Source organism: Rhinopithecus bieti, unplaced genomic scaffold (assembly GCF_001698545.2).
Source record: "Rhinopithecus bieti isolate Rb0 unplaced genomic scaffold, ASM169854v2 scaffold_2247, whole genome shotgun sequence".
NCBI classification, from domain to species: Eukaryota; Metazoa; Chordata; class Mammalia; order Primates; family Cercopithecidae; genus Rhinopithecus; species Rhinopithecus bieti.
The window spans coordinates 244,151-257,123 of NW_016803732.1; the positions used below are offsets into that span (position 1 = coordinate 244,151).

Genomic DNA, 12,973 nt, shown 5'->3' on the forward strand with positions numbered 1-12,973 from the left:
AGGGAGGGGGGCAGGGAGGGAGGGAGGGGAAAGACTGAGGGTCCTAGTGCTATACCCTAATGGGCAGTCAGGGACTGGAGTTAGTCCAGGGGCTTTTGTATAACACCAAGGAGTAGCCTCAGCCATACCTTCAGTTGCCCCAGGACCTCCTTCCGATCCACACAACCACTAGACCTCCATGAAGAGAAACTGGATTGGAACAAATCCCACATTCCCAACACCTGAGCATGATGGGGGATTGACAGTGTTCTCCCTGGCAAGTCTGTCCTATGTGTCCTAAGTCCAGCAGCCACGATAGTCATTTCTAGTTGGCTGACAGAGGTCCAGTATTTTCCTTTCATTCTGGTGATTGTGGAGTTTAGGGACTCTGAAAACTGGACATAAAACAGCAAATCTGCTAGTACTCACCCCTCCACAGATCCTGGATGAGCCCCCAAAAATGTCACAGGATCCTTAGGTTGTCACTTTTCCAGCCAGAAGCTTCTGTGGCCAGTGGCACCTTTGCCTGAATTTTACTCCGCCCACTGGGTTTGTTCTGCCCACTCAGCCTGGCAGGCTGCTCTCAGCTTGGCTGTCAGCCAAGACTCCATGCCTTCCAAGGGTGAGCCAGGCATGGAGTGGAACAGCAAGGGGTGCATAAGCAAGAGAGTAGGGGATCCAGCTACTGCACATAGCCAGGCACGCTGTCTGCTGTGGCAGGGCCGGCAGCCCCAGGTGCCACTTCTGGGCAACCCTGCAGCTGAATCAGATGCTCTGCAAGCAGCCTCTGCTGTAGGCACCCACATCTAGATGAAGAGAATACAGTGGCACCCGGAAGCTTGAAAATGCCAGGAACTGCAGAGCCCCAAAGAGAGTGTCACAGCCCTGGTTCAGGGAGCCCTTAGGTCTGGGCTCCTGGAAAGGCCATGGCTCTTCTCTCCTCATTGCCCACACTGTGGCAAGCAGCAGGGTGTGTTTCAGCCCTGTTTGTGTTACAGCTCTTTCAGTTCTGCCACTCAGTGGGTCCCAAATTCTTGTCCTGCTTCAAGGAAGAATGAGGTACATGGACAACTGGAGAGGAAATAAGGCAAAGGAGTGCTTTATTGGGCAATATTACAGGTCTCAGGATACCCGGAGTGGGTAGCTCCTATCTGCAGGCAGTCGTCCTGATGACATCTCTTCACCCCTCAGCAGAGAGGAGACCTGGAGTGGGTAGCTCCTGTCTGTAGGCAGGTCATCCCAACATCTGTGCAGCCCTCAGTGGAGAGGAGACCCAGAGTGGGTAGCTCCTATCCATGGGCAGGTCATCCTGTCATCTTTCCAAGTCTGGCTGAGTCCAGGGTTTTCATGGGCTTCAGAAGGGAGGAAGTGCATTCTGACTGGTCCATGAGCAGCCATGGAAAAAGCACCGTAAGTTTTCACTCCTGGCTACAGAACAGGCAGCCCAGCCTCCAGGCTTCAGGCCATCCCTGGCTTGAAGGTGGAGTTTCACTGGGGGCTTGCTCCTTTCCACCCAGGAGCCTGTCTGCCTCCTGCCACCATCAGTTACATCATCCATGGCACTCAGGCTGTTCACGCTGACGGGCATCTGCAGGCCTGCACTGAGCTGCCCTCAGTTCCCCCTTGGCCTCCCTCCCATGCTTGTCAGTGACCATAGTCCAGAGGATGCCAAGGTGGCAGGGGGTTGACATGTCAGCACTGCTTCAAGCATACACACAGCACTTGGCTGGGCTTCAACTTTGCTCCTAAATGAGAGTGGGCACTGGGAGTAGGGAGAGATCAGGCAATGAGAGTAGGCACTTCTGAGCCTCCGGGGGCACAGAGGGTTCCCATGACCCTGAGAGCATAGGAATGTCCATGTCCACAGCTATAGCTGGGGGCTGCTGCTGCACCTGGGGGATGGGGCTCCCACCCTACCAACTCAGAAGGGTGCAGGGTTCTCACCTGTTCCCAACGCCCACCAGCTCCCTGAAGTTCACAACCCAGCCTGCACCTCACCTGCCACAGCTGCTAGGTTTGCAGCCGCCTCCCCAGATGGGCCATCACTGCCATCACTAGCACTTGTGGGTTTGTTTTATGTTTTGGGTTTGTTTGTTCGTTGGTTTGTTTGTTCATTTGCCTGTTTGTTTTGGAGACGGAGTCTTGCTCTGTCGCCCAGACTGGAGTGCAGTGGCGCAATCTCAGCTCACTGCAACCTCCACCTCCCAGGTGCAAGCAATTCACTGGCCTCAGCCTCCTGAGTAACTGGGACTACAGCCACACACTGCCATACCTGGTTAATTTTTTCTTTATTTTACTAAAGATGGGGTTTCACCATGTTGCCCAGGCTAGTCTCGAACTCCTGAGCTCAGGCAATCTGCCTACCTCAGCCTGCCAAAGTGCTAGGATTACAGGCGTGAGCCACAATGCCTGGCCACAATTGTGGGTTTTATTCACAATAGTTGATAGTCTCTTAATTAGTTGAAGTCATAATCTCAGGAATAAACATCACCTTCTGTTACCTTCACAACTCCACTTCTGCCACATCTCCCCACCCTTCCTTTACGTTCCACCCCACATCCTCAACTTCTTTTCTCTTTAGGTTTCAGCAACAGTCAAAGCAAATAGTACAACCTACTGAGTCTGTACACGTGTATTTGCTCTCTTTTCCACAGCAGGTACTCCTGTAGCTGGTTTCAGTGTGTTCATTGAATGTGGTGTCATTTTCTCTAAGATTGTCATTGTTGCAATTTATTTTCTCAAGTGTAGCAGACTACTAGCAGGTGTCTCTTGAAAACAACCAGATCCATTTGAGCAATGAAGTGTGTGTATATGTAAATTTGATTTAAAATTGGAATGCTTTCTTCTTTCCAATTTTTTCTTTTTTTATGTCTCACTCTGTCACCCAGGCTAGAGTTCAGTGGCAGATCTCAGCTCACTGCAACTCCACCTCAAGTAGTTCTCATGTCCAAGCTTCCTGAGTAGCTGGTATTACAGGCACCTACCACCACCCCTGGCTAATTTTTGTGTTTTTAATAGAGTTGGGGTTTCACCCTGTTAACCAGACTGGCCTCAAATTCCTGACCTCAAATGATCCACCCACCTTGGCCTCCCAAAATACTGGGATTACAGGCATGAGCCACTGCACCCTGCTCTTTCTAAATATTTTTAAATATCTCAGATATTTTCTACATATCTAAGCTAGAGAAAGGGACTTCTAAAAATCTTAAGGGTGTTGCCCCACAGCCCTAATAGTCTAAGAATAGTCTGAAATAGTCTGAAAAAGAAGAAAGTCTGTCTTGGAAAGAATTATGCATATGACATTTGGGGCATGTAGTGACTGTCAATCCAATTCATAGGGAGACACAAAGTTTTGAAGAAAACTATACTGACTTGGACTAAAAGGGAAAAAGCTCAAAATGAAAAGACTTTCTGTAGGCAGAAAGCAGGCTAAGAAGGCTATCTAGCTATAATCCAGACTACTTTCCAGAAACCAGACAGGATCTCTTCAAGAGCAGAGTCAAGAGCCCAGAGAGGGTGTCAAGAGCCGTGGAGTGCAGTGATTTAGAGAACCAAATCAGGAAGCAGAAGTGGACACTAATGAAGGTGAATTTCTAACCCTCAGAGGAGAGCACTCTGATACTATTTGTCTGGGTGAATTTCAGGTCAGTGGCCACTATGTGCTTCCCATTTCCTTATCTTTTTGAATGGAAGTGTCTATTGCAATTATCCTGCCCTCAACTCACTATTACATATAAAGGATTGGAGAACAGATAAATTGCCTGTTTAGTTCACAGCTCTCTGAGTCAAGGGGCATTGCAGCCTCAAGGAGCCTCATCTGTTTCTTCACCTGATACAATACATGAGATCATGGACTTCAAGACTGGTGCCATGATTAGACGAGATTTGGGGGAGCTTGGGGAGCAGGTGAATAAGGTGAATATATTTTGCTTATGAAATGGATGGAAGTCACTGGAGCCAACAGACGAACTAAAGGGAAGATACTTCATAAACTAAGAAAGAATAGGTCAGACATCTAGGAAACACAAGCACCCCCCCAAGTTGGACATGGACAGTTAAAGCAAGACACTGTGGGAAGGGATGAGTATTCAAAGTCAAAAAGTTAAGTGTACAAATCTGAGAAGTGTATGTCAGGATCCTAGAGGCCAGATCCAGCAGGCAGTGATTTTAAAAATATAGGGAAAAGAAAATGTACACATATACATGGCAAATATAGGCAAGGTTCCATGGACTGAAGTGCTATAAAAGCCTTGCAGTTTCCCATCTCTCTCTGTAAGCAGGTCTTCACTGGTACAGAAGAGTCATAGAGCAATCCTACACATCTTCATACTCCAGCCCTGGAATCACTCCTGAAATTCAAAGCTCTACAATCCCAGGCTCAGAACCTAACCACAATCTCATCTTTTTTTCATCCTTGCACATTACCTGAGCCCACTTTACAGCTGCTCCTGAACCTCATCAGGACCTCAAATTATTCAATGCTGGCCTATTTTCTCAGCATGTTGCCCTCTCTGGCCTCTGTTTTATGAAACTGGTACTGATCCAGCATACCCACCAACATTTTCCCTTGGCCTTTGACCCCAGTCTGCAGCCCAATTCCTGATCCAATCCTGAATAAATTGAATTATGTTTTACTTAGCAATATAAACCCTAATTTTCAAGCACTAATGGAAGAGTAAAAAAAAAAAAATAGACCATTTTTATTGCAGTTACCTTTTGAAGGTTATAATTTCAGCTATATTCTCAAAAGCGTTCTTTAATCTTTTTGCTTACGCCTTTTCCCTGGAGCAGCAGCACTACTGTCTTCAAGCTGTACCTTGCCACCTACACACCTCACTCTGCCAAAACTCAGATATCCTTTCACTTACCTTCTTAAACATCACTAAGACTTCTGACTGCCTACAGAATAAAACCTAGTGTCCTTATCATGGCATGCAAGCCTCCTCTTTGTCTTCCTCAGTTAATTTTCATCTCTCACCTCCAACTCTAGCCCTAAAGTGCCTTTAGAGTAAGTAGGTAGCACATCAGACTGCTAATTTCACATGTCTGATGCATCCTGCATTTTTACGCCTCTGCTTCTGCTCACACTTTTTCCTCTACCAGCAAAGGCTTTCCCTGTTTAATCACGGTATGATTAATTAATTCTCCCTCACCAGTATTTCCAGGATACTTTATACATATCTCTATAATGCCCTTATTGCATTGTATAATTGTATTATAATTATATGTTAAGAGGTTTCATTGCCAAAGCTAGCTTCTTAATGACAAGTACAAAGTGTTGTTTTGTTTGGCTGTTTTTTGTTTTGTTTTGTTTTGTTTTGTCCAGGGATAGATTTTTCTTGGTGCTGGTAGGAAAGAGGTTTTCTGTTTGTTTGTTTGTTTGTTTGTTGTTTGTTTTTGAGACGGACTTTTGCTTTTTTACTTCTGTTGCCCAGGCTGGAATGCAATGGCACAATTTTGGCTCACTACAACCTCTACCTCCCAGGTACAAGCAATTCTCCTCTCTCAGCCTCCCAAGTAGCTCAGATTACAGACATGTGCCACCACACCCAGCTAATTATTTGTATTCAGAAGAGACGGGATTTTGCCATGTTAGTCAGGCTGGTCGCGAACTCCTGACTTCAGGTGATCCACCTGCCTCATCCTTCCAAAGTGCTGGGATTACAGGTGTGCACCACCACACCCAGCCAAAAGAGGTATTTTTATAACTCTCAAATTTATTAGCACAAAAATAACACTCACTAAAAGGTTTTTAAAGGAATAAATGAAAGCAAAGAAATATAAGAGCAAAAGGTTAAGTCTCAGAGTTGAAAAGGCAGTAAAAAAATTGGAAAGCGCTATGAATACATTCCTACTGTTACAATCAACACATGTAGACCTGGTTGCTACCTTAAACATTAACTTTATTGGATATTTGCTTACGTTTGAACACCCTTCTCATTTTATAACATAATCTTTATTTTATAGAAAAAGTAGTTACTTGAGGGCCGGGCATGGTGGCTCACACCTGTAATCCCAGCACTTTGAGAGGCCAAGGCAGGCAGATCACTTGAGGTTGGGAGTTCGAGACCACCCTGACCAACATGGAGAAACCCCATCTCTACTAAAAATACAAAATTAGCCGGGTGTGGTGGTGCATGCCTGTAATCCCATCTACTCGGGAGGCTGAGGTTGAAGAATCACTTGAACCCAGGAGGCGGAGGTTGCGGTGAGCCAGAGATCACGCCATTGTATCCCAGCCTGGGCAACAAGAGCGAAACTCCATCTCAAAAAAAAAAGAAAAGAAAAAGTAGTTACTTGATAAGCCTCATGACTGAAATACAACTATTCAGTAATACATCTCCTACAGAGAGAAAAATGATGGTAGAAGAATAGATTTTTCTACCAATTATTTGTTGTGTTGTCATTGTAGAGATTATTAAACATCTGTGCTTCAGTTATCTTATTTATGAGAAGAAAGACAATAATTGTACCTACCTCAGACGTTAGCTATGAGGATTAAACAGGTTAATGCATGGAAAGCACTTAGTACATTGCATGCAGAAGTAAACACTCAGAAAAGATGAATGTTATTGTTATTCTAATTAAAACAGCCAACTTGTAGGTATTCATGAGGTCTCGACAGAATTGAATTTTACTTCACAATGTTATTACAGAAACTATTTGTGTATGACAGCCCTCTCAGGCTATTTACAATATAAAATGAATTAAACTGCGTGGCTAGGAGCTAGTAATTTAATCTTGAGGACAGTATAATTGGATATCAAGATCAAACAAACACCTGAATGTAAATAAGCATTAGATTTTAAAAACTGAGTAAGCAGAGGAGTAAATGCATCATGCAGCTAAATCAACAAATTGGCAAATATTCATGTTGACTAAAACCTGGGGAAGTTTTCTTTCTCTGTTATTATCAAGAAGGTTGTATATAACACGTGAGACTGCGGGCTCTACTTACAAACTAATCTTGATTCTTTCCCAGTGGAGACATTCAAATATAGAATGCAGTCTATGTTCTAAGAGTAGGAGGGACATACGTAACATACTCTATGTCCAGTAACCCAGAGGTAGTCCCTAGCACCATAAGGATGCACAGTAGGAACTTAAGATATAAAGGAACATAAAAAAACCTGGTCAGAGGCCATGTCTAAATTAATAAAGGGAGATGGTTTGTTACATTTATCATTGTAAATAGCAAGAGAAATAGGAGAAAATAAAATAAAACCCAATGTCCTCGGTTGCCTTTGTTTTCTATTTTCTTTGTTGTCTATAAATACAACTATCAGAAGATTAATTACAGTTCTAAATTTAACATTAAAAAGATTTCTGGAAAGCTACAATATAATTTATGTGACAGAAAAATTTTGTCATATAATTCTAGAATATGACCCCAATTTTTTTTTTTTTTTTTCTTGGCATTAGGTACCATTTTATTGAGCTTAATTTAAATGCTACAACTTGATGCTTAGGGAAATCCATTGAATTATCAACTAATTCACCCTCTAATTTTAAGCTTGTCAATTTTGCTACATAATTAATTTTTATTCTGGAAACCCACATAACTCTTTCTGACACTTTCTCTTGTTTAAAATTGTATTCCAAAGGTAATTTCGGAATCATCTCTTGAAGAGCTCTTATTCCAAAATTGTTTATCAGGCAAATTAAAATGGAAAGTTATTTTTGCTCATATTATGAAAACTGTCAGCACTTTTAAATCAATTCCCATAGCACTAAATAAACTCCATTCCAGGCTGGGCATGGTGGCTCACACCTGTAATCCCAGCACTTTGGGAGGCCGTGGTGGGCAGATCACCTGAAGCCAGGAGTTCTGAACCAGCCTGGCCAACATGGTGAAACCCCGTCTCTACTGAAAATACAAAAAATTAGCCTGGTGTGGCAGGCACCTGTAATTCTAGCTACTTGGGAGACTGAGGCACAAGAATTGCTTGAACCTGGGAGACAGAGGTTACAGTGAACCAAGATCATGCCACTGCACTCCAGCCTGGGGTATAGAGTGAGACTCTGTCTCAAAAAAATAAAATAAAATAAACAAAATAGATAAACAAACAAACACCATTCCAAAGGAATTAACCAATTAAGAAAATATTCAGTTTTTTAAATTTAATATTTAGTGCAAATTTTATAAGGGAATAGAGGAAATATTGGAAGTAAAGTAGAAATTAATTTGCCACATTACTAATACATCCTGTTGACTTTGAAGTAAGCATTTTACATGTAATCATTGACCTTCTACAAATGTTTCCAGGGAAAATAGCTAAAGACTGTGAGGTTCACTGATACTAAAAACACATATCAAGAATTTTAATTTCTGTCCTGATGGTACCTAAGCACACCATTACATCATAGGCCCTGTGATCCAATACTAATTTTAAGAAATATGGTCATAGCGTAACTTTCACACTGGCTGAAAAGAATAGAAACATTACGAGAGAAGGGGAGTTAAAAGACCCAGAAAACAAAGTCCAAGAGCTGGATGAAGATAGCAATAAAAATAGGGAAATATATATATATATGCCATTGTAAGATAATTTATTTAGGAAACTCCAAGAAATAAGAATGTAAAAATGAGAGACACTGAAAAAATTATATAGCATGAAATTCAGAGGACAAAAATCAAGAGAGAGAAACCCATAGATGTAACAGCATTGAAAAAAATTTAAGACAAACAGATGAGAAACAACCTGTTGATTATGCCCGGAAACCTGACTTCCTGGACCGACAGCATCAGTATCATCCGGGAACTTGTTAGAAATGTCGATTTTAGATCCCCAGGTTCACCAGACTTACCGAGTCACCAACTCCGGAGGGTGGAACACAGCAATTTGCTTTAACAAGCCCTCCAAGTGATTCTGAGGTACCCCAAATTCAAGAACTACTGGTTTAGAATTTCTAAGACTTTAACCTCCATTCTTTACCAGGAGTTGTCTTAGTTGCCCTTTACAACTGGCTTAATGTCCACATAAAAAAAATATATAAAGGCAACTACTTCTCAAATACCCAGTAGACAATCACTCTTTTTCAGGTATTCAAATTTCTTCTGCCACTCAATTTGCTTAACAGCACTTGCCTTCAGTGAATGTCTGAAAATAAAAATTAAATTTAGTACTGTTAACCCAAACAGTTACTAAAAATTAAATTTAGTACTGGTAGCCAAAGTAGAATAGAATAGAAAATATGCTGCATTTCAAGGTTTTTTGTTTTTTTGTTTGTTTGTTTGTTTGAGATGGGGTATCGCTTTGTCGCCTAGAGTGGAGTGCAGTGGCATGATCTTGGCTCACTGCAACCTCCACTTCCCAAGTTCAAGTGATTTTCCTGCCTTAGCCTCCGAAGTAGCTGGGACTACAGGCATGTGCCACCATGCCCCACTAATTTTTTTCTTTTTTCAGTATTTTTAGTAGAGATGGGGTTTCACCATGTTGGCCAGGATGGTCTCGAACTCCTGACCTCAAGTGATCCGCCCACCTCAGCCTTCCAAAGTACTGGTATTACAGGAATGAGCTACCAGGTCTGGTTCAAGGTGTTTTATAATATACCTAACCACATTATATGTATGATTACTCATTCTTAGGAAGTACTTGATATAAAAATATTAAGTATTTTAAAGTATTATTTTATCAGTTCCAATAAAATAGAACTACTTTAAAGTTAATTTAAGGAATACGAAAATATAGTAATAGTTCTAACTAAGAATAAAATATCAGGTCTCCATATTGTCCTTTCCTAAAATATAGGTAACTGCTAAAAGTTATTAAAGAGGATTGATAAAAAATAATATGCTATTTATCAAAGATATTAATCCTATTTTATTATAGTCCAAATGTTCTTAATTGACTTGTAATTAATATCACAGACTAAAGCAAAACTTATAAGCCATGAATGGAGAGTCCTTTTTCAGAAGCAAGGTAACCCAGTCATTACAATGGTGACTTATACAGAAGAAGAATTTCTATTTCAGGATAAGTGCTATTAGGAGCTGTCCTTACCAGCAAATTTCTTTGGTAACTGAGTTGTTTGGTCATAGTTGTCATTATTATAATGGGTAGTGTTGTACAATTATTTGACTCCAACTAATCTTATTTTATCTTTTTAAACCAAATTAACTACTTATATCCACAAAGACAAGTAAGCACTCTGACATTTTCCTAATTTCATACAATGATCATGGAATCCTAAGGATATACTAATTTTTTTTTTTGCTATTTCTCTTTATATAACCTCCATAACTTGACATAAAATATATTAAAATTCCTTTAGTCTCCACAAGCCTAATGATAATGTTCTCTATGTAACTTTCAATTAAGTACAAAGTTATTTATTATTTTGAATACTGTTTTTAATATAATATTTTCTCATATTACATCATACAGTGCACAAACGGCATGTGCTTTTGTTCCCAGACCAAACCGAGGGTCAGGCTGCTGTTTTTCACAGCCCAATAACGAGATGCAGATAAACTAGGGAGGAAGCGAGTTTTTATTTCTGTAACCAGTTACAGGGAGAAGACCTGGAAATTACAACATTTTCCAGAGCTTAAATACCTTCTAAGCTATATGTCTGCGTGTAAGTGTGCATTCATCTAAACACAAAGAAGATTAACTTCTTTTAATTTATAACTGAGGTCTGAGTCCTGAAGGCCTTCTTCTGGAGCCTCAGTAAGTTTACTTAATCTGAATGGGTCTAGGTGCTGGGGTGATTACCGTTTTCTTGTCTCCCGCTAGATCATAAAGGCTTGGGGAGTTCCTTTAGACCCCAATAAACTTGTTTGTGAAGTTTCTTCAGACCCCCAATAAAACTTGTTAGTCCTAAATGGATCCTGTTAAGAATTCCTTCGTTATTTTGTCATGCTTCAAGCCTAGGAAAAGCCTAGGCAAAATTCTTGGTGTGCTCTTTGTTATATTCCAGCCTTTGAATAAGGGCACTGGCTCTGAATATTTAACTTAACTACTCAGTCAGTAGCACTGAGACAGTTGACATGGAGGCCTGCATTAGTGAGACTGGGCCTGCCACACTTTTAAACTTTTTCTGACATGGACAAAGAGAAAAGCATAGCAAAGAGTTAATACAGTTTTAAAAACCAACTCTATAATGCCAGAGATTTCACTGAGTAACTAGTTAGTGTATCCATTAAAAATTATTGTATTTAACTTATATTTTAAGAAATGTTTTGGAATTTACTTTTGTTTTGTTTTGTTTTGTTTGTTTTACTGTTCTCATTGAATTTCTTAAATTAAATAAAAGGAAAACTAAAACCTTCCATCTGAACTTCATTTTTTTAATCTATAGAATATCCTGGGAAAACATAACATATACTTTTTTTAAATTATTCTGAAAGGAAAAGTTCTTGAAGCCTTCTCTGAACTGTTTTTTCTCTTCCCTTGTTACAGATATCCATTTTTCAGCTACATTAATCTTTTAAAACAAAGAAAATGGATTTCTTAAATTCATCGGATCAAAACTTGACCTCAGAGGAACTGTTAAACAGAATGCCGTCCAAAATTCTGGTGTCCCTCACTCTCTCTGGGCTGGCACTGATGACAACCACTATCAACTCCCTTGTGATTGCTGCAATTATTGTGACCCGGAAGCTGCACCATCCAGCCAATTATTTAATTTGCTCCCTTGCAGTCACAGATTTTCTTGTGGCTGTCCTGGTGATGCCCTTCAGCATTGTGTACATTGTGAGAGAGAGCTGGATTATGGGGCAAGTGGTCTGTGACATCTGGCTGAGTGTTGACATTACCTGCTGCACGTGCTCCATCTTGCATCTCTCAGCTATAGCTTTGGATCGGTATCGAGCGATCACAGATGCTGTTGAGTATGCCAGGAAAAGGACTCCAAAGCATGCTGGCATTATGATTACAGTAGTTTGGATTATATCTGTTTTTATCTCTATGCCTCCTCTATTCTGGAGGCACCAAGGAACTAGCAGAGATGATGAATGCATCATCAAGCACGACCACATTGTTTCCACCATTTACTCAACATTTGGAGCTTTCTACATCCCACTGGCATTGATTTTGATCCTTTACTACAAAATATATCGAGCAGCAAAGACATTGTACCACAAGAGACAAGCAAGTAGGATTGCAAAGGAGGAGGTGAATGGCCAAGTCCTTTTGGAGAGCAGTGAGAAAAGCACTAAATCAGTTTCCACACCGTATGTACTAGAAAAGTCTTTAACTGATCCATCAACAGACTTTGATAAAATTCATAGCACAGTGAGAAGTCTCAGGTCTGAATTCAAGCATGAGAAATCTTGGAGAAGGCAAAAGATCTCAGGTACAAGAGAACGGAAAGCAGCCACTACCCTGGGATTAATCTTGGGTGCATTTGTAATATGTTGGCTTCCTTTTTTTGTAAAAGAATTAGTTGTTAATGTTTGTGAAAAATGTAAAATTTCTGAAGAAATGTCCAATTTTTTAACATGGCTTGGATATCTCAATTCCCTTATAAATCCACTGATTTACACAATCTTTAATGAAGATTTCAAGAAAGCATTCCAAAACTTGTGCGATGTCGATGCTAGTTTTAAAATGTTTATTATTGAAGGATGGGGTTTTGAGGGGAGGAGTAACTAGATGAATGCTAAATAATAAAACACTTAAGCTTTTAGAGGGAAATACCTGAATACTGCTAAAATGATAAGGCTATAGTTTATATTTTAATAGCAATGTGAATATAAAATTTATTGATCACCATTATTCTAGGGTACTCAAAATTAGAAAATAATTTATGTAGGTTATAAACAATATTTTGCCTATGCAATGTTCCTAAAAAGCTGACTGGAAAAAAATAATACATATATATACAATGTTAATGACAGCGATTTTCCATGTTTATGTCTCACAATAATTATAGAAGAGTTTTCAATTAACAGCATACCTCCCTCCATAATTTCTATCTAGTCCTATTGTTTTATAATATAATTATATTATTTTGTAGAAGAAAATATAATTCACCACAAAGCACACAT

General features: G+C 40.2%; 1 protein-coding gene across 1 annotated transcript in view; it reads left to right on the forward strand.

Moving 5' to 3' along the window:
• The window catches only part of HTR1F (5-hydroxytryptamine receptor 1F), a 199,142-nt gene extending 186,616 nt beyond the window's left edge, over positions 1–12,526 (forward strand). The window contains 2 exon segments of the mRNA XM_017852102.1: positions 11,385–12,498; positions 12,501–12,526. Of these exon segments, the coding sequence (XP_017707591.1) occupies positions 11,427–12,498; positions 12,501–12,526 (1,098 nt within the window). The 5' untranslated portion in view covers positions 11,385–11,426.
• Positions 12,527–12,973: the final 447 nt, after the last annotated feature.